The sequence below is a fragment of the Salvia hispanica genome, chromosome 2 (genome assembly GCF_029641045.1).
Source record: "Salvia hispanica isolate PSC_SH4W2 chromosome 2, Shi_PSC_v1, whole genome shotgun sequence".
Taxonomy (NCBI): Eukaryota; Viridiplantae; Streptophyta; class Magnoliopsida; order Lamiales; family Lamiaceae; genus Salvia; species Salvia hispanica.
This window is the reverse complement of record NC_142693.1, coordinates 28,643,973-28,661,322: the sequence shown is the minus strand read 5'-3', so window position 1 is coordinate 28,661,322 and position 17,350 is coordinate 28,643,973. Positions and strand designations below refer to the sequence as shown.

At 35.0% G+C, this 17,350-nt stretch overlaps 3 protein-coding genes and 1 pseudogene across 3 annotated transcripts; 2 read left to right on the top strand and 2 right to left on the bottom strand.

Moving 5' to 3' along the window:
- Positions 1 to 1,119: 1,119 nt before the first annotated feature.
- LOC125202138 (protein DETOXIFICATION 33-like) lies at positions 1,120 to 5,129 on the bottom strand. Its single transcript, XM_048100485.2, has 8 exons — positions 4,845 to 5,129; positions 3,735 to 4,160; positions 3,493 to 3,608; positions 2,849 to 2,935; positions 2,692 to 2,748; positions 2,199 to 2,437; positions 1,595 to 1,800; positions 1,120 to 1,491 (listed from the first exon to the last, which is right to left on the bottom strand). Exons 1-8 carry the CDS (start codon positions 5,064 to 5,066, stop codon positions 1,390 to 1,392), a joined length of 1,455 nt encoding a protein of 484 aa, XP_047956442.1. The 5' UTR covers positions 5,067 to 5,129; the 3' UTR covers positions 1,120 to 1,389.
- Positions 5,130 to 7,226: 2,097 nt separating this feature from the next.
- LOC125202538 (CASP-like protein PIMP1) lies at positions 7,227 to 8,833 on the top strand. The gene is made up of 3 exons (XM_048100947.2): positions 7,227 to 7,460; positions 7,879 to 8,011; positions 8,431 to 8,833. The coding sequence occupies exons 1-3, from the start codon at positions 7,291 to 7,293 to the stop codon at positions 8,626 to 8,628; spliced, it is 501 nt and encodes a 166-aa protein (XP_047956904.1). The 5' UTR covers positions 7,227 to 7,290; the 3' UTR covers positions 8,629 to 8,833.
- A 735-nt stretch (positions 8,834 to 9,568) lies between these two features.
- Positions 9,569 to 12,277, top strand: LOC125201382 (very-long-chain enoyl-CoA reductase). The gene is made up of 4 exons (XM_048099468.2): positions 9,569 to 9,770; positions 10,109 to 10,148; positions 11,089 to 11,837; positions 11,973 to 12,277. Exons 1-4 carry the CDS (start codon positions 9,702 to 9,704, stop codon positions 12,039 to 12,041), a joined length of 927 nt encoding a protein of 308 aa, XP_047955425.2. The 5' UTR covers positions 9,569 to 9,701; the 3' UTR covers positions 12,042 to 12,277.
- Positions 12,278 to 13,163: 886 nt separating this feature from the next.
- LOC125202859 (UPF0496 protein At2g18630-like) lies at positions 13,164 to 13,975 on the bottom strand (annotated as a pseudogene).
- Positions 13,976 to 17,350: the final 3,375 nt, after the last annotated feature.

Here is a 17,350-nt window from a genome sequence, read left to right as displayed (position 1 = left end):
ACTGCGAGATATTATAACAACTTTTTTGTTTCGATTGCCAATAGGTGTGTGCTGTTTTCTTCATCGCGGCTGTCATAATCTGCACGGCCGCAAGTGCTATTGCTACGGCGAATGCCAATCCCCAGTGGGCATGGGCGGCAGTGGCAGGGGCCGCGACGGCTGCCCCAGTGGCCTCCATTCTGTTTGGCGCGCTCGGAAAGTGGTGCCATTCAGTACATAACAAGAGTGAGACTACAGTAAGGAAATATAAGGAGATCACAACGCGTATGATTTTGGCCGCCGATTGCGGCATAAAAGATCTCACAAACATTCACTTAGTAGCTAGCAGTTTGGAGTTCGAGACCAAATCTTTGTCGGAAACTATGGATGATGCGAAGAAAGTGGCGGCCATGGAAAGGAGAACTGAAGAATTACTACAGAAAGTTAAAAACTACAACGGTGAGATCAAGTGGGTTAAACAAAAGTGCTTGATATTATTATCAAATCCTAAAACTATCGTGTCCATCGTTAGTTGAGTCATTTCTTTTGGACACAATATTTAAAAAGTTGATATTAAAGGTTAAAGTGAAAAAAGAACAAAGTAAGTAAGAAAGAGAAAATATAGTAGTTATTAGAAAGAATAATGTTTTTTTCCAAAATAGAAATGATTCATGATATGTACCTTGTTTTGAAATGTATGTTGTATTGTTCCTTTTTCCAAAGTTAGGACCATGGATGTACCTTTGATTTGAAATGTACTTTGTACCGCACCTTTTTTCTTTAAGTCGGACATCCACACCTTGTATTACACCTTTTTCTCTAAGTTGGATATTGGATGTCTGACAAATGTACCTTTTCTCTTTAAGTCGGATATTGGATATCCGACTATGATTAGTACGTACTTTCTCTGTCCCATTTATAATGACCTATTATTTTTTCGTACTTAACAATAAATAATTAAATTGGAGAGAAAGAGAGGTAATGGAGAGAATAATATAGAAAAGAACTTTTCTATTCTCTTACTTTACTTTCTCTCAACTTTAACTATTTATTATCATTTGCTCAAAACACATGCAAAAAATAAAGGGGTCATCTTAACTGGGACGGAACGAGTACGAGATTTGATGGGCACAATTAATTTGCTAAAATGACGTGATTCTCTTGCATACACAAAGATCAAGCTGAAGAGCAAGAAAGAAGCCAAACAATAAAGGAACACCACTGCAAGAAGCGGCCAGCTCCTCCCCCTCTGCCGCTCATCACAATTCATCAACGCCACCAATCGCCACACAAATTAAGCGGTGCTCACACATAATGTTCACATAAGATATGTAGGATATATACCATTTCTAATATAAATATACCAAGTTTCAAAAAAATGACAAATGAAAGAAACAAAAAGAAATCAATTTAACGGTCTTGATTGTTTGTGATCAATTCATTTTCAACACATCCAATTTGAGGAAGGGTTGAGGTGCCATGTGATCTAACCCTCTCCTCAGCATACAAGGCCTGTAATTCAATCAGACAACATTTAGAATGTACCATTCTAAAAATAATGTGCCATGTTTGATTTAATTAAAGAGAAGAAGTGAAGTATATATAATGCACAAACCTCTTTTCTCCAGTTAGCTCGTAGCACATATACAGAGAGAATGGCGATTTGCATAAAGGAACCGGCTAACATACCGAGCCAAATCCCTTTCACACCTAGGTCAAGTTTGTAGCCAAGCAATGCACCCATCGGAATCCCAACCGCATAGTAGCAACCGATGTTTATAATAGCAACGGATACTTGCCACCCTGCCCCGACCGCCACCCCTAGATGAAGGACACACTTATTAAAACCCTAACTCCATCTCCGAGCTTAATTTCCGAACACTTTACAACTTTTAGGACATGTTTGGTATAATCGAATGAAAGTGATAATAGAATGATCATTCATGCCTATTTGTGATTCTATTGCTTTCCTTGGTACGATACTGTAGGAATCGTGTTTCATTTGGAATATCCATTTCTCCAAATTGTGCAACTATTCATTCCTTTTATATTTCTTGTGCCTATAAAGCAAAAGAATCATCCAAGATTTGTTATTCTTTTACTACATTCATAACTTTTCTACCTTCATTTTATTTCATTCCATCGTACCAAACATGTCCTTAAACTCTCAAAGACATACACACCCACATCACACATATGCACTAGAATATGGATCTTACCATTTAGTATTGATTGAATGCTGTTGAGGAGAATGGAGGCTGCCAAGAAATAGGCTAATTTGGAGGTCTCTTTCTTGACTTCCTCCATGCTAGAAAATACTTTGGGGAAGCTGTTTTTGGTCGCCACAATTGCTATTGAAAATACAACACCAAACATTGTTGATGTGATCACAGCTACAATGATGGAAAATTTTGCAGCCTTAGGATTATTAGCTCCCAATTCATTGCTAACACGAACACTACCAAAAAATGTACTAGATTAGATGATTACAACTTTTGGATTGGCTAAAAATAATAACTACTTTCTTCGTCCCAAGTTAATTGATGCGTTTCTTTTAGGGGATTTAAGGAATTGCATTTAAAGGTTAAGTGAAGAGTGAATAGGATACAAAAGAGAAATGAGTAAAATACCAAAAGGAAACGACTCAATTGTATTGTGACTATACTTAAATATGACTCATGAACTACATTAAGACAGAGGGAGTAATGTTACCTGATTGCAGCATTGAAACCGACAAAGATCATCAATATCCAAACTTGTACATTCATGCTGTCATTTTTTTTTACCAAAGGAGGAATACTGTAAGATGTTATGGTAAACTGAATTTGGAGTGAATTAATAAAATGAATAACTAAGGAGCAGAAGTAACCATATAGATATAGAATCTACCGCGATTTCTGGATTCTTCAACCACCCAACCATGAGGATCACAACGGTGTAATACCACACTTCTAAGCTACATCAAGAAATGAAAATAGAAGAGAGAAAGAGAGAATGAAGAATAATTAAGTGTCTAGATGATATTATAAGCTTTTCAAAATAACTAACAAGAAATAAAACTCAAAGGTGTGTATTTTTTTATGGAAAATGGTGGAAAACATTATTTGCACAATTTTCTACTCTTTCCACACAATGGAGGATCCGGAAAATGAAACTAACAGGGCTTAGTCTAGTGAATAAGGTTGTCGCATGCGTTAGAGAAAAAAGACCTGAAGCGAATCGTAACCCTGAAGGATTGAGGCATTGTGGGGTTAGCGGCAATTACAAAGGCCGAATTTAATGAATTCTCGTGGCCCTCATAATAGGCTGGAAGTGGGGCATGTCCACCCCAATTTCATTTGGATCCGCCATTAATGTTTTCACATATTCTTTAAGATGGACAAAATTTTCCAACCATATTAGAAAAAATATTCAACTAAGTAGCTTATTTGCTTTCATTTCAATCCATGATGATATTATCACGAAGTATTTTATGTGACAAACTTTTCTTTACATAGTTGAAGAAAAACTCACCACAACATAACAGCCGATGCAAGCGACAGCTTCACAAAACTCACCAGGGATGCAAACGCTGACACAGAAAACCCAGTCCACGATTCCGGAAACCAACCAGAGACAACATAAACAAACTGCAAGACCAGACAATCAAGCGCAACTCAGTTGGTAAGACGCTTTCCCTCTAACTAATAGGTCAGGGGTTCAAGTCAGTAAGACGTTTTTCATTCAACCAATAGGTCAAGGTAAAAAAAAAACACCTGAGCCAACATGATCAGCGACCACGACACGTTCCCGGCCATCGCAGCGCCAAGCAGCCCTTTCTCGAGCCACGTCACGAAAATCCAATTCAACACAACATGAAATCCCAAACCAAACATCGAAATCACGGTCATAACCCATATTCTGCTCTGCGCCTGGAGAAATTTCTGCACCGGGAAGTTCAAAGCGAAGGCGAGCAGCTGAGGGATCACCCATCTAGCGTATTTTCCGGCGAGCTCGGCGACGTCGTCCTTCTGCCGGATAAGTTTTAGGATGGGAGACGTGAAAATGTAGAGAGGAGTTAGGCACAAGGATGTGGCGATTGTGATGATGCACGATCTTTGCATGTAGATTCCGAGCATTTCGAGCTGCCCGGCGCCGACGGCCTGCCCGCATAGGGTTTCCAGTGCGCTGCCCATTCCGAGCTGGTTATAATGGTAAATATTTGGTAAGAAACAGGAAGGTGTGAATATGTGAGTGGATTAACCCTTACTCCCTGCGTCAGCCACTAGGAGTCCCGTAGGATTTCCATTTGAGTTCGGCTCGGATTTTTATGAAGAAAAGTAGGTGGAAATAGATAGTGAATTGTGATACCTTTTTTATATACGTTTTATAATAAAATGTGAGTGAGATGAGTTAGTGGCATTGGGATCTACCTATCATTTATAGTAAATTAAGGTTTAATTTGCTATTTTTTTCATTTGTTTGATGCTATAAAGAAAAGGAACATATCAAATTTTAATACTAATTAATTTTTAAATAGTGGAGTCAATAATAATTTTTAAGCAATTAGAACAAAAAAAGTAAATATAGAAAATAAGACAAAACAAATACTAACGTATAAAGCATAATATTTCACAATTTATATTTTAATAACCAAAAACCAACTATATCAAATTCAAGATTCCATGGGATCACTGTTTTTAGGGGAATACTGCTAAGCTACAATGGCAAACATATTGGATGCTTGGGGAGCACATCTCTAACCAAAAATTTTACTTTATCTTTTTATATTTTATTTGAACAATCTTAGTAAAAGAAATCCGATTTTAGTCTCCTGAAACTATTTTAGTCGAAAAATCGCATTGTTGATTGGTATGAATACGTACCATTATGCCAAAGACGAAGCCCTCGAGGACGAGGGCTACGATAGAGACAGCGGCGAGCTCGAGCCCTCCAAGATGTCCGGCGAATGCAGCGGTGACCACTCCAATGGAGAACTGCGCCACCGTGCAAACGATGGCCGGTGCGGCGATATCCCACATCTTCTTCGATTCCTTCCATGACTTAGCTTTGATTCCATTACTTTGGTGGCTGTCGATGGGATCCATATATATTTTATACTCCTGTATGAGATCTGGGATTTTTTTGAATGGAAGAAACAAGGAGAAGACATTTCATAATACTATGTAATAAGATATTGTTTGTTACATTTTTTGATGCCAAAAATACCATTTTGATAAAATTATATTGAACCTACCCACTTGTCATAAGATATTGTTAGTTAATTTTTTTTGTATGTTAAAAATACCACTTGTCATAAGATATTGTTTGTTGTATGCTAAAAATACCATTTTGAAACCATCCACTTGTGAACCTTATTCACTTTCATTCTTTTTCCTTATATAAAAAAATGCAACTTAAATATTTTTATTGTTGAAAAATTGATTTGTATGATGGGACAATATGGCATTGATGCCAATATTCATTTGTTCGATATTATTAGTGCAATTATTCGACGTGAAAATTGCATTATCCTATATTGGTCATTCAATTTTTAGGGTAAAAAAATTATACCTAACGAAAAAAATTAGATATATTTCACATACAGCTTATAAAAAATGAGTGGAAATTTTGCCAACCATTTTGCAAATTGCATTTCCATAGTATTTACTATGCCGATTACAATTGGCATGGAATTATAAATAGTGAATCATAACCTCGAAGCACAAATGCCTCCGCCAAATAAGGGTCAAACATGCACATGAAAGGTGAAATTATATATACTACTACTATTAAGCACGACATATATATGAGGTCACTTAATAATCATAATATTGTTAATACGGAGTATACTATTTAATTGCAATATAGCTACATGGATACTATTTTACCGCCAGTTAATTTTATTTATTTTAAATTTTAAGTGTTTATAGTGCCCTGTGATTGATAGTGTTTTATATGTATACGGTTGCTCACAATCTTTTGTGTCTTGCAATGGCCATAAATAGTCATTTTAGTGTGTTAATAAAAATTTCATTATTATTAATATATAATGCTCAATATCCATCATAAGTTTTTTAAAGAAAATATATCATGGAGTATAACATTAAGTTTGAATATTTTGTATAAAATGGTATTTTTTGTTGATCAAAATAATAAATTATTAGTGAGACCGAAGCAAAAGACTTGTGAGAGAGGATCCAAAATGTCAGGTCACCTAATTCTAGTAACCAAGTTAATAATTTAGTTACGTGATAAATACTTGTACGTAGTAATTTAACTACTTCTCAACTTAATATAAAACCTAATGACAGACTACCATTTACTTCCTCTGTCCGTAAAATGTTATCCACTTTTGTCATTTCGGTCCGTTCGCAAAATATTATCCACTTCATTTTTTTCCATGTTTTGTAATTAGACACCATTATCCATTAACTCATTACACTCACATTTTAATATATATAAATTTGGGACCTACATTCCACTAACTTTTTTCACTCACTTTTCTTCGTATTTCTTAAAATCCGCACCGAATCAAATTTGGACAACATTTCACGGACATACGAGTATTAAATAAATCCCACTTCTCATTATACAACTAATTAAGAAATTAATCATGACCAAGTCAGGTACATTGACTTGCTAAATCCATGAGGCTGAAGTCAACCATTATATACTTGTAATTACACCCCCCCAAAAATGGGAAATTCGTGGATATTAAGTTCAACAATGAAATCAAGATAAAACTGCATAATTAATAAAACTAAATTAAATATATCAAACTCAATTACATTAATGATAATAGAACAATCTAGTCTAAGATTAACATGAAATAATCTACCACGTAGATAAATTGGTAAACCTTTTTATAATCCAAGTTTTTATATAACTACTCGTATTTTATTCGAAACATCAAATAAGGGATACAATTATACCTCAAAAATTATTTTTTTTTAATTTATAATTCAATTATTAACCATTCATCATAAATCCTAGTTGTCTATATATCTCCCAATTTTAATTTCTTTTGCACCTCTAAACCAAAAATCATGAATCCTTCGTTGATTCAAAACGATAATACAGAAAATGACATGCACACGCAATATCATGAATAATAAAGAACGACCTAAATGACTAGCAAGAAATAAAAGAACGACCTAAATATTGCAACTTGTAACGTGCAATATTGTCACAATCAGCTGGCAGTGTTTATCTTCAATTTATGTATAAATAACCCCAAATCCTATCTTCAACTCCACAGCATTAGATTCTCATAGAGAGGGAAACAAAACAAATCGATCTATAATAACAAAATTATACTACTATTGAACAATGGCTCCGCCTCCGTCCTACACCGTGTCCCCGGTCGTGTCGCTCATCGTCAGGCTTCTGACGTTCATATGCCTCTTGATATCGCTCATCGTCCTCGCCACCGCCACTGGCACTGCTTCGACCACCTTGGGGGACGTTGAAATCAAATTCAATGACTTCATCGCATACCGGTACGAATGCATGCACATGAAATTGCTAATTTGTTCTTCGTCGTTAAGTAGAAACTAAAGAATTAATTTTCAAAATAAAGGTCAAACGAAAATTAATATGACCTATACAATTTTAAGAAATGTCACTGATTAATTAGGAAACTAGTTTTAGATTTAGTAAATGCTACAGTTAATTGAAGAAGGGTGTGAGTAACTTATAAATATATGAAAATATCACTAGTTCACTACTCCCTTCGTTCATTTTAGGCTGCAAACTATTTCCATCTAATGAATCTCTCAAGGAGAAATTTGTTCTGGATCTGCCACTAATAGAAAGATTTGACAAGTAACTTTGTGTAAAGAAATGTAGAAACTCTCTATCTCTTTTAATTTTGATTCAATATTTTGAAACTATTTTAACTAATCCAAAATTTGGCAGATATCTATGTGCCGCAGTGGTGATCGGATTAGCCTACACAGCCATGCAATTGGCCTTCACCATTTACCACGTAACGACTGGAAATCGATTTGGAGGCGAGGGCCTTGTTTTATTTGATTTCTATGCTGACAAGGTAAATCAACCAAATTATTTATTACTCCTTCCATCCAACATAAGATGGGCAGATTTTAGAAAGAGTTGTTAGGTCGATTAAGTGGAGAGAGAAAAATAGGTAAATATTTTAATAGGAAGAGAGTTATTCTAGTATGATATGAAAATCAATATTATGATTAAATGTTTAGTGTCATTGACTTTTACAAACATGTGGATCCCATTTTGATCTATATTTACATATTTGACCATGTAAAATGGCAGGGGCAATTAAGAAAAATAATCTGATTTTTTTTCATATTTCAAATGACGAGGCTGAAAACTATTTCCATGCTAACCTCATGACTAAAATAATTTTACAACTCAATTCTAGATTGTATTTTGGTAATATTTTATCTTGGAAACCGAACACCACCTTACTGTCTTGATTTGAAATCACAGGCGGCATCTTACATTCTCGCGACGGGTGGTGCAGCGAGCATCGGAATGGCCTTGGACTTGAAGGACCTAGGAGATGCGTGGGGAATCAGCAATTTTATGAACGTCGCCAATGCCGCCGCCAGCCTTTGCTTACTAGCATTCCTTGGCACCGCCGTGTCGTCAATATTCTCGTCATTTGCTCTTCCTAAAAGAGTCTAATTTCAAGTCTATATTTTCCATTTAATTTTGATTTCTTTGTTTTGTAAGTTCAGTTTGGTTGGTAATAGTTGGTATGTGCTGAGTTTGCTAATTTTGTTGTATGGTTTGTTCCTTGTTAGTAATGTGCAATTAAGCTGGATTATGTAAAATTGTTAATCTACTTTATTTCTTCATATAATGCATGGTTCCACTTATTTGGATTTGACATTTGGGCCTTTATTGTAAAGAACTTTATTTTATGTCTTTGGGCTTAACTAAAATGTTGAGCCTTTAATTTATCTCCGTACTACTAATTTCAAGAAATTTAATTCGAATGATAAACCCATTTTCGATAGCATTTATGTTGAAATATTTTGTGTACAACCTAAACTATCAACTTTTTTTTCATAAGCTTCACTTTGCTTTACCTTTTTACATCTTGAATTTCAACTTTCAATTTTTATCCATTTATAACTTTACCTTTGATCAAATTTACGTTTATAAACCAAATGTGACTTGGTTGACAAGTAATATACCTAGAAAATGACGTTGTTTATATCCGATTCATGAAATAAAAGTGTACTCGATAATTTTTTATGATGACTTGTAGGATTTTCTCTATCACCAATAGTGTTCTTTCATTTTATGTGAAGAATAATCCATCATCGGTTAAACTGAAAAGGAAAAAAAGGAACTGTATTCAAACTATGGTATTTTTGTTCGCAACGTGAACATCGATGTCATAGTTCTTTCATAAAACAACTTTTGCATTTTTAACTTTTTTTCTTCAAAATTATGACTAAATGAAAAATAGATTAAAAAGGCTCGTCTATAAATCGAAGGAGAAAATTAAATTTGGAGCTAAATAAATCAAATGATATTTTAATTAATTACACATTTAACAAAATTAAATGTGGTGAGGGTAGTTCATCAGTACATACAGGTTGCCCATCTACTCCAACTACAATCCAACCTTATTAATTGCCTCATCAATCAATCTCCGCCCAAATTTCACGCCATAAATTCCATCCCATTTCTCGTTTTCAGGTAGATCTTCCTCCATTGGAGCTCCCAGCTGCGTGCGCCAATAAACGATGAAGGTTTCCGTCGTCACTCGCAGCGGCCGCGAGCTCATCAAGGGAGGCCTTGAGCTCACTGATTCCGTATGTTTCTTCCGTTTTCCTCAATTGATTTATGCTCTTTCATCTCTGGATTTGAAGCTCTGAGCTGTGAATTTCGCGTGACCTACTTTGTTTTTCAGTGATGTTGTAGTTAGTGAATTACTGTGTTCACGGTGGATTTGGGCGTATGTGATTGGGTATATGTAATCTAACGGTGTATAATGTAATTGGTGTAGTTCATGTAGATAGAAATTTTTTTTGGTAATTAGGAGTAGTAGATTTTGGGTTTAATTTGTGATTTGTGGATTTGTGAGAGTTATGAGTTGTGTTTTTGGTGAATGAGGTTTTGATTTGGGATCTGATTTGGTGTGATTTTGCAGGCTACTGTGGCTGATCTGCAGGAGGCCATTCACAAGAAGAGTAAGTTGTTATGGATGTGTCTGTATTGCTCTTGTTTTTGGTTGGATCTTGTCTTCTTCGGGCATTGCTTCCCGATAAATTACTCAGGATTGAACTGTGGACTACGTGGATTTGTTTTTTGTTGTGATTTATTCGTTACCAAGGTGTGTGAGAAACAGAGTACCAAAACTTACAAATTAGGTGTTTACAGATGAATGCTTTCAATGAGATTAGGATACGAACATTGTTAACCCTGCATATTGTAAAAATGAACATGAGTTCTTTGGGTACTTAATCTTGGTAGGATGTGATGGGTGTGTGTGTTTGTGATCCATATAGTTGTGAATTACGAACAATTAGATTAGGATATGAACATGAGTTATTTGGAATTATGTATAATTGAATAATTGATATACAAGTTCACAATAATCTTGGTGGGATGTGATGGAAAGGATGTGTATGTTTGTGATCCATAAAACTGTGAATTACTATGTGGAAACATAATTAGTTCCAAAAATTTATTTGGTCTCTAGAAATCTGTAAAAATAGTCCCTTTTTTCTTGGTTTGCGTTACAATTCAATTCACATACTTCTGGAATGGAGGAATATAGGAAATCTTGTTTCCTGTTGCTCATTGCTTTGCTTGGATTTGCATTCTATTAAATTCATAATGCTTAATCTGAAACTTTGTGAATAATGTATGTATACAACTTTCCTGCTCATGTGCGATATTGCATGCTGTCTCTATCACTCCATAACCGCTTACTTTTTTGTGTTTTTTTCCCGTTTAAGTTAGATAACAATTAGTTATATGCTGACATACAATATTCTGATTATGTTGAGCTCCTGTCTGTCATGCTTCAAGTGGCAGTTTCATAGTATTGGGTTGTTTCACTTGATTGTAAGTTTTTCATTTATCCCTACGATATGGTGATTAAATTTCCTTACATTCCGCCTACAGCCAAAAAATACTACCCGTCCAGGCAGCGGTTGACCCTCCCTGTCCCGTCTGGGTCAAAGGAGAGGCCTACCGTCCTTAACTACAAAAAGAGCCTGAAGGAATACACCGAGGGGAATGAGTTAACTGTTGTTTTCAAGGATCTCGGCACACAAGTCAATTATAGCACTCTTTTCTTCTTTGAGTACTTGGGTCCTCTGGTTCTCTATCCAATCTTTTATTACTTCCCTGCTGTATACAAGATCTTCGGATACAAAGGGGAGCGCGTCATTCACCCGGTTCAGACATACGCCATGTATTACTGGTGCTTCCACTACTTCAAACGTATCATGGAGACTTTCTTCGTGCACCGTTTCAGCCATGCAACGTCGCCACTCTCGAATGTCTTCCGGAACTGCGCTTATTACTGGACTTTCGGTGCTTGGATCGCGTATTATGTGAACCACCCGCTCTACACGCCTGTGAATGACCTCCAGATGAAAATTGGCTTTGCTTTTGGGGCGCTTTGCCAGGTTTCCAACTTCTATTGCCACATTTTGTTGAGAAATCTTCGGAAATCTGATGGAGGCGGCTACCAAATCCCGCGTGGATTCCTCTTCAACATTGTGACTTGTGCAAACTACACAACTGAGATCTATCAGTGGCTGGGCTTCAATATTGCGACACAAACTGTAGCAGGTATCGTTTTCATGGTGGTAGCGGCTGCCATAATGACAAACTGGGCCCTTGCCAAGCACCGTCGTCTGAAGAAGGTGACGATTCTTCACTTTTGCTCCAGAAGCAAACTTTTACCATCTCTAAACAATTTTCATTTTACCATCTCTTTGTGTCTATGTAATGTAGTGATCATGATTTTGATTTGTATGTAATGGTGCCATTTCTTACAGCTGTTCGATGGGAAAGATGGACGGCCTAAATATCCCCGGAGATGGGTGATACTGCCCCCGTTCCTGTAGAAGCGACAGCCCTCGGGTTTACTTCTTATCTAGCAAAACGATCTACGATGTTGCCTGTTGAAGCTAGCAGATTCTTGTAGCCACGAGTTTTCATTTATGTAGAAGATGGATTTGTTATTCTATCATTTTCTTCTACTCTGCTATAGCTTGTTGTGCCCCTTTATTCCTAAAAAACTAGAGGAAAAAACAATGATTTAGATATCTTTCTTTTAATGGTATTGTCAACTTTTTGTTCTTTTGAGTTTGAACTACATATGTTGTTAGATTTACCACTTAAGAAATGAGTCAATGTTAACCAAGTGTAATGCGAGAACTAATATATCAACGTGAAAGTCTTATTATGGAGTATGTGATTTACTCCTTGTAAAGAGTCGTAGAAAATGTGTATTCATTATATTTGAAATGCAATATTTGGATTTAACAAGATTAACATTATAACACTCAGAATTTAAGACTCAGAAATAAACAAAATCACAATGTAAATATATTGCGTGGTTTAAGAAATAAAATAATATTGATAGCCAAAAGAATGATACTATTGAATTAACGTACTATTTTAAATGAGTTAGTTCACAATGTATATTTTTGCTTAAAAAATAATATATTGCGTAGTTTAAGAAATAAAATAATATTGATAGCCAAAAGAATGATAAGAAAATCCACATTATATTGACTAACCTTTTAAGCTTGATAGTCATTGATTTCTCGTCATAAGAAGAGCATACAAACATCCAGTGGATCTCTTAGACAGTGTAGCTCTGTTTCATGCTTAGGCTTCAATTAACTAGAAGAAGCTAAAGTTTTGAAAAACTTGGCCATTGAGTTTCCACTTTGAAGAGCCAAAGAAATCTATGGCAGCCTCCAACAGGCAGCACCTATGGCAACAGAACTACCCTTGTGGCTGCAGACCAAAATAGAAACAAAATCAAATTCATACCAATCTATTAAAAATATTAAATATGTATGGCTGTGATAAAAAAGTAAAATACGATCAAATATAGGAGTACAAATTAACTAATATACTTAATAAATACAAAAAATACTACTAATATCTAAAAATAAAAAGAGTAAAACATATTACCTAATATATACAACAAAAAATAAAACACTAGAGTAGTAGTACTAAATACTACTCCTACCTAAAAGCCAAGATAAAAGGTTCAAAGAATAAAGAAACTAATGCTCTGTTCCCTGGTTCTCAACTAGAATTATGCTCTGAAGCACCAATTCTTTAGCACGGTTGATAGCACTATTGTATTTCTCATCATTCTGTAGTAAATCTTCAAAGCAATTTTTCACCACCGCCACTTTCTCCCCATCGTCAACCGCTTCCGACAAAGATTTGATCTCGACCTCCAAGCTGCGAGCTGCATTTACAATGCTATCGAGACCTGTCGCAATGGGCCGGGCGACCAAAATCATACGATCTACTATCTCCTTGCGTTTCTTGAGTGCAGTCTCACGCCTCACGAGAACTGATCGGCGCCATCGCCCAACTGCAGCGAACAGAACGGGGCCCGCAGCCGCTGCATTGAATAAAATAGAATACACCTTCTTGGAGACAGCAATGGAATGGAGCTGCTTGCTGAGTTTGTTTTCCATGGTTTTCAGTTCCATCTCCATCATCAAATGTTTGCTGCGGAGACGAGATGTATCTTGAAGGAAGTTTTGAGCGATTAAGGTAGGATTATTAGTAGGGTTGAGACGGAGTTGGAGTGCTGAGCAGAACTCGGGAGAGTTGAGGTTGTTGACGTAGTAACCTTGGACAAACTCAACCAATTTTTCGTTATTTGTAGCGTGGAGCGCCGAAACCAATTCTTTGGCCATGGGGTATATATATGGGCGGCGCCGGTTGGTTGCGGTGGAGGAGGAGATTTGTGTTGCGCGGCAGAGGAAGAGGAGTTTGATGAAATAAGCCTGCTAATTAAGCGCGTTTATACTTCTATTGAAAATGTCAATATTTTTCAATAGTCAAACCAAAATATATATACCCCGTAACGCGTTTAGTTACGTATAGGAATTTAGGAACAAAAAGTGAAATTAACAGTGGCAATTTAGCATACACGGAGGAAAGTCTACAAATAATTACAATAAAAATTTATTATGCTCAATTAATTTACGAGGCTCTAAATAGTGAAGTAAAATTTAAAACCCAATTAAATGGACCCCATTTAAACAACAAATACGTTTAGCCACAAAACAACGCAACGCATCATACACAGTATTAACACGTAAATGGACTCCATCGTAGAAGCTTCCCACAAATAGAATTAGAACTTTAGAACTCGTAAATGGAAGGGGTTTGTTGTTGAGAACTCTAAATTCAAAGACATCCTTTCCTTCGTTCCTTTTTCCTACTTTTGGCTATATCAATTAAAAAAATTACGGTATATAATTGTACTAGATATATTATTTATATAATTTTATGTATAGTATATTATTTTTAAGGATCATATTCTAATACTTATAGCACCCTAATTCAAAATTAAGACCAAATCTTTACTCTTAGATTTTAAAATGAGTGGATGAGATTAAATCTTACGAATCTCAATAAATAGTAGACAAAATATCAACAAAAGGGTAATATTGTCATTATGTTATCATATGATAATTTTCGTAAATGTTTTTTTATATCAACATAGTGTATTACAAATATCAACAATATGACATGAGAATATCAACACTAGTACAAGAAAATATCAACACCTATTTATTGAGATTTTTACATGGTTTTATTGAGATTTTTTTATGTATTTGTTGATAAAAATCTGGTTATCAACATTTACGAAAACTAAAATAAAAAATATAAAATTTCATCATCCGAACGTCGTCGGAACATATGCAATTGAGATCTCGTTGGAATCCTTATAAAATTATCTTTAATTTGATACTCCCTCCAAAGTGGAAAGTGAATAAAGTAAGAAAGTGAAATGAGTCATTTATCTTGGGACGCCCCAAAAAGGAATATGAGTCACTTATCTTGGGACGAAGTGAGTATATTTTTTGCGAAAAAATAATTTAAATCGAGAGAGTTACGTAAATTTAAAGGTTTAAGATGATTTTAATGAGAGAGAATTGACATTAATACCCTCTAATTTTATTTATTAATTTTCTTAATTAAAAATATAATCCATGTGGCATTATTTCAACTACTAGATCTTCTAATCTAATGGCTAAGATTTAGTCTTAGTTTGAGATTGCTAATTAGTTAGCAATTGATCACTCCCCTTATTTTTAATACATATAAGTATTCAATTACACTCTCTAGTCCTCATTAAATGTCTCATACTCTTTCCATCCCATAAAAATAAGGGTAATGGGTATGACACATAAATTAAGACAAAATTGGTAAAGTAAGAGAGTGCGAGAGATGAATATAAAGGTATGGTAAAGTATGAGAAAGGGGGAGAATGGTCCTTAAAGTAGTGTTAGTGGATAGTGTAACCTACATTATTAAATTGATATTTTCAAAAATGAAATGCACATATTTGTGTGAGACGGACGAAAATGGGAAGTGCACATATTTTTATGGAACGGAAGGAATATTTTCTTATTTGAGTTCCCAATAAATATATCATTTTATTTTTATTAAACTCACATTTTATTAACTTATTCTACTCACAATTATGAGAACATATAAAAGTAAGGTCCACGATTCCACTAACTTTTTCCACCTACTTTTTTTCATAAAGTTAAAAATTTCCTAACAACTTGCACCGATCAATAATGGGTCCCACATTTGCCAACTGTAAAGTTAAATACTGCATCTTTTACCCCTCTCTCTCCTCTCCTCCTCCTGCTCTGTAAAAATAACAAAAACACATTCCGATCTTGGAATTTTGCATGCAAGCACAAGTAAGGGCCGGTGATGGTGAATGTTGGGTCCGGCACCGGCCAAGCCCTCGCTGAGCGGCGACTTGGCATGTGTTAGGTCCGTCCCTGTGACTAGGTGTTCGAAAAATATATTGGAAACATACAATTATATCAATATATATACAACGACGTACTAATTTGAATGCAATAATACTACTATGCAACAAAGTATTCTATATTGTATTAACTAAAATTACAATAATTATAGTACAAATTTTTCATCCACTTTTCTTTACATTTCATAAAACTCGTGTCAAACTTAAATGTGACTTCTGATTTTACTCTTTTTGGATTATTATTTTATAGTATGATTGTTGGTCATATAGAAGTAATTAATTCTTTTTAATGTATAAACTGAATGTTCATTAATATAATTGAATTCAAAAACATTGTGAATATAATTAATGAATAATACTCCTAGTAGATTGTATAACTATGTAACAACTAATAGGAATAAAAATGATTAACTAAAAATTACAGCATTTATGTCCTATACTTAATATAGTACGGACTACTATTTTTTCTTTCTGATTGGTGTTTTTTTATTTTGCAGAATGTAGGTCTATTGGACGATGATACGAAGTAGTTATATCTATCATTTTATATTTGTTCAAAAATATGTCGTTCTTTCATCCATATTCCTTCTTCATATTCAATTAATCAATTTTTTACAGCAATCAAAATAAACTATTTTATGTAGTACTAATGGATATAGTTATTCTAACTTATGTAGTAGAAAACAAAGACGAGTAAGAGCACTCCCAATGGTGCCGGCTAAAAGTCGGCGTTTTTTCGCCGTCTATCGCCGAGTTATCGCCGACCAATGGGAGAGGTCGGCGATAATTCGGCGATTTTTCCTCCCGTTTTATTGCCAACCGGCGAAAAATCGCCGGATTATCGCCGAATTATCGCCGACCACTGTGGACGATAATTCGGCGATAAATATATTTTTTGTTTTTTTTTTTAATTTCCCCCCTATAAATACACACCTTCTCTTCATTCTCTCCCCATCCTCATCCCTTTTCTCTCTTCATTCTCTCCTCATCCTCATCCCTTTTCTCTCTTCATTTATTTTCTCTCTCTCCATCTATATTTAATGAATTCTGAATCGTCTTCTCATTTTCGTCGTTGTAATGTTTACCCGTGTTTAATACAACGAACTTTATTACTATTATTTGTTTTGTCTTATAAATTAAATTAGCTAGCTTTATTATATACAAAAATAAAACAATTAAATTAGTGATGATGTAAAAATGAAATGTTGAGTTAGGGAGAAATAAGGGAGAAACCATTGGAGCAGTTGGCTAAAAGTTGGCTAAAAACTGGGGATAAATTATGGTGCTGATGTGGCAGGAGTTAGAGAGAAATAAGGGAGGTTTTAGGGAAACTGTTGGGAATGCTATAATAAAAGGTGTTCGATTAATATGGTGAAAATT

Bases quoted from the DNA above. Each gene is read 5' to 3' on its own strand.
- LOC125202138 (XM_048100485.2), bottom strand. From the start codon at position 5,066: ATGGATCCCATCGACAGCCACCAAAGTAATGGAATCAAAGCTAAGTCA. The intron at 2,749-2,848 runs GTTACTTCTGCT...AAAAAATGACAG, and splicing joins GTAGATTCTATATCTATATG to CATGAATGTACAAGTTTGGA. The intron at 1,801-2,198 runs GTAAGATCCATA...TCCTTCATCTAG, and splicing joins CATTCAATCAATACTAAATG to GGGTGGCGGTCGGGGCAGGG.
- LOC125202538 (XM_048100947.2), top strand. From the start codon at position 7,291: ATGGCTCCGCCTCCGTCCTACACCGTGTCCCCGGTCGTGTCGCTCATC. The intron at 7,461-7,878 runs GTACGAATGCAT...AAAATTTGGCAG, and splicing joins AATGACTTCATCGCATACCG to ATATCTATGTGCCGCAGTGG. The intron at 8,012-8,430 runs GTAAATCAACCA...TTGAAATCACAG, and splicing joins TTGATTTCTATGCTGACAAG to GCGGCATCTTACATTCTCGC.
- LOC125201382 (XM_048099468.2), top strand. From the start codon at position 9,702: ATGAAGGTTTCCGTCGTCACTCGCAGCGGCCGCGAGCTCATCAAGGGA. The intron at 9,771-10,108 runs GTATGTTTCTTC...GTGATTTTGCAG, and splicing joins GCCTTGAGCTCACTGATTCC to GCTACTGTGGCTGATCTGCA. The intron at 10,149-11,088 runs GTAAGTTGTTAT...TTCCGCCTACAG, and splicing joins GGAGGCCATTCACAAGAAGA to CCAAAAAATACTACCCGTCC.